The 7,266-nt window shown below is 39.7% G+C and overlaps 1 protein-coding gene across 1 annotated transcript; it reads left to right on the plus strand.

The window, feature by feature from the left end:
- Positions 1–828: 828 nt before the first annotated feature.
- On the plus strand, positions 829–6,965 carry ftr55 (finTRIM family, member 55; the record flags this gene model as incomplete). The annotated part of the gene is made up of 6 exons (XM_079828494.1): positions 829–1,401; positions 2,091–2,186; positions 2,305–2,538; positions 4,278–4,413; positions 4,553–4,600; positions 6,442–6,965. 6 exons carry the CDS (start codon positions 829–831, stop codon positions 6,963–6,965), a joined length of 1,611 nt encoding a protein of 536 aa, XP_079684620.1.
- Between the last annotated feature and the right edge of the window lie 301 nt (positions 6,966–7,266).

Consider the following 7,266-nt stretch of genomic DNA (forward strand, 5'->3'; position numbering starts at 1 on the left):
CTTGCGGGCTACGGCTCAGCATTGTACTCCACATAACTCCTTCGGGGTACGATGTGGGCTCCGCAGCGTTCCCTTCTCTAGGGCACGCTTTCCCAGTGTTATCCAATAATCACTGAGCGGGTCATGCGGAACAGCAGTGATGGACTTCCCGGTGTGAGCCCCGTCTCATCAGGTAAGAGAGCTCAGGTGGCTCACACAGGGCACTGGATGGGGGCAGAAGCCATGGCGCTTTGGTAGGGATTCCTATTCGTCGGTACTCCGACGTGGCGTCGAGAGTGACCGACTAAATGGGAACGTCTCGGTTACGTATGTAACCCTCGTTCCCTGAAGGAGGGAACGGAGACGCCACGTCCCGTCGCCATGTCCTCTGTACCCTGCTGGGGTGCCTGTCTACCTACCCGGCTCCTCAGCAAAAGGCTGATTTGATGCAATCACCTGTGTCTCATTTATACCCGCGCGGCGTGGCATGAGCACCTGGTGCAATCATTGCATGCCAATGTGCATTGGCTCGTTTAGTTACACTCGAAGTAGATTGGCTCTCGCGAGCGAGATTCCTATTCGTCGGTACTCCGACGTGGCGTCTCCGTTCCCTCCTTCAGGGAACGAGGGTTACATACGTAACCGAGACGTTCTTCATCTGGCTCAACTCGCTAGTTTCTGGATGAGACTGACACCTGGTGGACATATAGCTATACAAGTTTACAGACACGCCTGCTTTGCACACGTCTCTCAAACACAAAATCAGGAAACTCAATAAAAAGAAACAGAAACTCTGTTGTGGAGCTGTTGTTGGCCTATGCGTGTCTTTATTGGTGTACATGTATTGAAATGGCTGAAGCCAGTGTTTCAGTGGAGCAGTTCAGCTGTCCAGTGTGTCTGGATCTGCTGAAGGATCCAGTGGCCATTCCTTGTGGACACAGTTACTGTATGAGGTGTATTACAGACTGCTGGGATCAAGAGGATCAGAAGAGAGTCTACAGCTGCCCTCAATGCAGACAGGCCTTCAGTCCAAGACCTAGTTTAGCTAAAAACACCATGCTGGCTGAAGTGGTGGAGACACTGAAGAGAACCAAACTCAAAGCTGATGTTCCTGCTGCACCTGGAGATGTGGAGTGTGACATCTGTACTGGAAGAAAACACAAAGCCGTTAAGTCCTGTCTGGTGTGTCTGGAATCTTACTGTCAAACTCATTTTGAGCGCCATGAGGAGTTTCGCTCAGGAAAACGACACAAAGTGACTGATGCCACTGAACGACTGCAACAGATTATCTGCCATCAACATCACATGCCTCTATTGGTTTTCTGCCGTACTGACCAGCAATCCATCTGCATGCTGTGTGCAATGGATGAACATAAAAACCATGACACCGTATCAACTGCAGTAGAGAGGACTGAGAAAGAGGTATGACCTGAAATCACATTGATGTATTAATGCTTCAAGTGTTGCTCTTCACTTGCAGTCTCCAGCTGTATCATATGTGGATCATGTGATCTACACTCCTATTTGGAGTTACTACATAGCGGCTCTGTGCATTTGCGCACAAGGTGAAGCTTGCTCAACTGTCACATTGCTCAAGTTCACTACTCTAACTAAAAATGCATTAGAGTTGCTTATTTTGATGCAAATGAAGCCAGATTTAAATGTCTATTTCATTGACATTGCAGAATAATGTTCTGTTAGCGTCCCAAATCTTTAACATTGCCATTTGACCAAAGAATAACCAAAATGGAACGCCCCCCTAAAGTCATATCGCAAACTTTTTTTTATATGACCAACAGAGGACCATGTGGGAACGTTATGTTAGCGCCCCAAATGTCCTCTTTGTAATGTTGCTATGTGAACATAAATTAACCAAAACAGAGCGTCCCCTTAAAGTCATATAAGGAACCTTGAAATGCAGCACTTTCATAACCAAAAGAGGACATTTTAGGAACGTCCCTAATGTTCTTTAAAGTTCGGGATTTTCGTCACCTTTAGATAACTTTTAGGGAACGTTGCACAAGGTTTGCGAGAACGTCCCCTCCTACGTGGGTGTCCACCTTCATGTGTGGGGTCTTTATCAAACCTAAATTCAATAATTTCCTCTACAGAAACACTTGAAGGAAACACAGAGGAAAATCCAACAGAGAATCCAGCAGAGACAGAAAGACATTCAGCAGCTGAGAGAGGCTGTGGAGTCGCATAAGGTGAGTTTGGAGAAGAAGAGTTTGAGAATCAGTTTGGACTCTCCTCCAGTGCTGGAGTTCTTTCAATGTTACTGAATCCCACTGCAGCTCACAGGCTGTGTGATGTGTCCAATAACAGAGCTCTGCACAAACAGCAGTTGAGGATTGTGAGAGGATCTGTACAGAACTGGTCCGCTCCATTGAAAGAAAGCGCTCTGAGGTGACACAGCGGATCAGAAATCAGGAAAAGGCTGCAGTGAGTCGAGCTGAAGGAAAACTGGAGCAACTGAAGCAGGAAATTAATGATCTGAAGAGAAGAAACACTGAGCTGGAGCAGCTTTCACACACAGACGATCACATCCATTTCCTCCAGGTGAAGGCTGGAATACATTACACCACTTTTAAAATCTGAAAAAAATGTGCAAACAAGGTATCATACACTTGCAGACTTCCTAAATGCTTAAAGAAAAAAAGTACTAAATGACACGAACAGACGTTGTTCTGAACACAACAAACTAGTGCACTTTGTTGATAGGAAACACATGATAAATGAAAACAAGTATTGTCAGGAATGTTGTCTGCCCTTACAAAAAAATAAGTATACTTCAAGTTCATTTTATTAAGCACACTTAAGTAAAGTTCAAGTATATTTTTTATTATACTGTACTTTATGTAGCAAGTCAAATATCAAAGTACTAGTAGGCTATTATACTTGTAAGAGTACTATCTCAATACTACTTGGGACTAAATTGAACCAGTTTTAAGTGTATAAAAGAATACTTTTAAGTATATTTTAAGTGTAAAAATAGTACACAACTAGTTTACAATTACATTTTTTTGTACTGCAATTACTATAAGTGAACTTATACTGATAGTTCTAGTTAAATTCTTGTTACACATTTTTTTGTTTATGAAAGTACACTTTGAAGTATACTCACAGTAAACTACTAGTTTTCTTTAAGTGAACTTAACATTGTATTTACAGTTTACTTTTTAAACATTTTAAAATATTTTACTACTATGTTTCTATTTAGGTATTATTTTATACTTGAAATATACCTTTAACTGTACTTTAAGTAGATTTGAAGTAAATACCTATGTACAGTACACAAAACATAAATTCACATACACTGAAGTAGTGACATATCTGTTCCAAACAATGTAAGTTCATATGTAAAACTGTGAAAATTATAGGCTACTCAATCAAAAGAGTATACACAACTACAAGCCATTGAAGCCAAGTATACTTAGAAAGCTTAATTATACTAGTATATTGAGTATATATAATATTGAGTATTATTGAATAATATTGACTTTCAGTATAAGTCAAGTATACTTAGTAATTTTAAGTATATTTCTTAGAAGTACATACAAAGTAGACTGAAAGTATACTTTCTTATTTTTAGTTGAAAAGAAGTAGGCCAATACTAATAGCACCATTGAATAAAAAACATTTTTGTAAGGGTGGAGATGTTGTTTTTTTAACATGAAAAACTGGTTTCACAGGTACACTATAGTGGTAAGGTGACCTAATGAAACATATTAATACTAGGGAACGTTATCCATTATGACTGAGCTATTTTATTTGTTGATAATTAAAATCATATTCCCATATAAATTCAGCATCTGTAGCTTTAATGAGAATACATTATTTCGGTAAGCGCTACAACACAAGTATGCATTTTGTGATCCGGAGGTGATCCCTACATGGTGGTGCAAATAATATATTTCAAAACTTTTGCATTCCCCTTGAAACACTTGCGTTCACTTGCAAAACTTTTGCATTCCGCGACATTTGCAAGAGAACGCAAAGGCATTGATAATTTTTCCTCAGTTCTCATATTTTTCATTAGCCTAGAAATCTAGACGCACCCTAGCGGCAGCAAATGTAATTTGCAGCCAGGGTCGTCTAGCAACTCTCCGTAGACTTGCGAGCTTGAAAAACCAACTCTAGTCAGGCCAATCACAGCGTGTATAGAGTGAGAAATTAGCTGATGGTCAGCAGTTGTGGCTTTTTCCCAGGTCATGTTTGGAAGTTCAAATAAGAGACTTAAGAGAGTCTAATTAATCAAACTTTTTTTTTTTAATGATTTATTCAATCCATTCATGTAGAGTCTTCAGTCTCTCTCAGCTCCTCCTGAATCCACAGACAACATCTCTGTCAGTTTCCTCTTTTCTTTTGATGGTGTGAGAGAATCTGTCTGTCAGCTGAAACAGAAACTGGAGGATTTGATGAAAAATATATCTGGTAAATACTGCAGAAATACTGCTCTCTGAAATGAACCAAACAACCTCTAATATCATGTTAGAAATGTCTAAGGAATAAATACAGGTATAACTTTCTTTCTAAATGAGATTTACACTGTTTATATCTGTTATTTCCACAGTCACACCCAGTAACATTGTTCCAAGGACCAGAGATGACTTCCTACACTGTAAGTCACTAACAAACACAGTGACAGAGTGTGCTAAGATGTGTAAGAAAACATGACCGGTGTTCACATTATTAATAACCTGCAGTCAGTGTATGCAAAGTTATTAAATAAATCGACTGCAGATGATTACTTCTCTGAACATGTAATCCGTTTTTTTTTTTAATCATATTACTAATTTAATACTGTTACTTTCTTATTTTCCACTACAAACCAACATACAAATAGAAAATGTGGTGCCCAATAATTAATTCATACTTTAATACAACATAAAAAGCCAGACAAATCCATAACATTTCTGAAAATGCAACTTAACGTGTCTATTGTGTCTATATATCGACACTATATTGCCAAAAGTATTTGGACACTCCTCCAAATCATTGAATTCAGGTGTTTCAATCACTTCCATGGCCACGGGTGTATAAAATCAAGCACCTAGGCATGCAGACTGCTTCTACAAACATTTGTGAAGAATTGGTCACTCTCAGGAGCTCAGTGAATTCAAACATGGTACCGTGATAGGTTGCCACCTGTGCATAATGATGGGCAGACCAAGGCTTTGTGAAGCACTGAAACAGTTGAAGCAAATGTGCCATATTGTTTCGAAGCTTCTAATCAATTTGACACGTCTCTACGGCTACACCTAGTGGTCACTTGCATGTGTTGATCTGAAATAACCTTGACGATCCATGTAAAAAAACATTTTTAAAAAGTTTTTAACATCTGTTTGACAACAACATGATCTTGTTTTTTTTAACCTGTAGCCTCCTCATTGTGGATAACTTTAGGGTTCGGTGCCTTGCTCAAGGGTCTCACCTCAGTCGTGGTATTGAGGGTGGAGGAGGGCGCTGGTTATTCACTCCCCCCATCGACAATTCCTGCCGGACCTGAGACTCGAACCCGCAACTTTCCGGTTATAAGTCTGACTCTCTAACCATTAGGCCACGACTGCCAAGTAAAGCCACAATGTGTCACATTTGTTACATAACATTTTTATTCAAAAATAGTATTTGTTCTGCTGTTGAAGGACTTAGCAGACTTCTTTTTTTTTTTACATATAATTTCTCCAGCCTTTGAAAAAATCATCTTACAAGGTACACTTGTTGCTGGCATGCACAAAAAACAAATAATAAATGGGGGGTGCTGTGGTGTTGTTTTTCAGTGGTTGGGCTTGGCCTCTTATTTCCAGTGAAAGGAACTCTTAATGCTTCAGCATACCAAGACATTTTGGACAATTTCATGCTCCCAGCTTTGTGGGAACAGCTTGCAGATGGCTCCTTCCTGTTCCAACATGATTGTGCACAAAGCAAGGTCCATAAAGACATGGATGAATGAGTTTGGTTTGGAGGAATTTGACAGGCCTGCACAGAATCCTGACCTCCACCCGAAAGAACACCTTTGGTATGAATTAGAGCGGAGACTGTGAACCAGGCTGTCACATCCAACATTTTTTCCAATACTGCAGCCAGGGTCGTCTAGCAACTCTCCGTAGACTTGCGAGCTTCCCAAAAACTTTTGGCAATATAGTGTTTCAGTGCTCGTGCATGGATTATAGGCCTGTGTGAATCTGCTGTATTTTATGTAAAAGAATGAAATGCACAACTAAATAGAATGAAAAGGCACTTGTTTCAGCTTTTACAGTTCAGCTACACAAAACATAATTTGGGTCTTGCCTTTAATTTTAAAGAAAGTTGCGATAGAAGCAAAACTAAGTAGAGAGGGGGAATCTAGAAATGGAACATTCCAGATTCCAACATATCTTGCCACAACTCTGACAGATCAAACCAAAATACATATATAAATAAAATATTACTGCTGATTCTGCTGGTGTTTTTCTCCATCAGATTCCCATCAACTAAATCTGGATCCAAACACAGTGCATAAAAACCTCTGTCTGTCTGAAGGGAACAGAGTGGTGACTTTCACTTACACCCACCAGCAGTATCCTGATCATTCAGACAGATTTGATGGATGTTTTCAGGTGTTATGTAGAGAGGGAGTGTGTGGACACGGTTACTGGGAGGTTGAGTGGAGTGGGAGTCGTGGTGTGGGTATATCAGTGTCATATGAGAAGATCAGCAGGAAGGGAATTGAAGATGAGTGTGAATTTGGATTTAATGATCATTCCTGGTGTTTGTCCTGCTCTTCCTCCAGTTTCTCATTCTGGCACAATAACAAACAGACTAAACTCCCTGTACCCTCCAGTTCCTGTAGAATAGGAGTGTATGTGGATCAAAGTGCAGGAACTCTTTCCTTCTACAGCGTCTCTGACAGAATGAGCCTCATCCACAGAGTACAGACCACATTCACTCAGCCTCTCTATCCTGGGTTTGTGGTTTGTCGTCAATCATCAGTAAAACTGTGTTAAAGTGTATGTAGATTAGAGTTTACACATTGTATTGTTATATGCCAACTATGAGAGCTGTATGATAAATCAAAGCATATTTACATTTACTAATTCAGCACACTTCTATCCAAAGCAGTAAGATGTTATGGGGTCTTCAATTTTCTAATTATTAAAACAACTACAGCTGAACTTCTGTCACTGACAGTAACATGTACTGTTCTATATTATAACAGAGCGAAGACTAAAATCAGATTACTCTAATTATGATTGTAACATTTCTAAGCTACTGGCTATGGAATTAAAAAAAAATCTCATTCTAGAG

The sequence above is a fragment of the Gobio gobio genome (genome assembly GCF_949357685.1).
Source record: "Gobio gobio genome assembly, chromosome: 11".
Lineage (NCBI taxonomy): Eukaryota > Metazoa > Chordata > Actinopteri > Cypriniformes > Gobionidae > Gobio > Gobio gobio.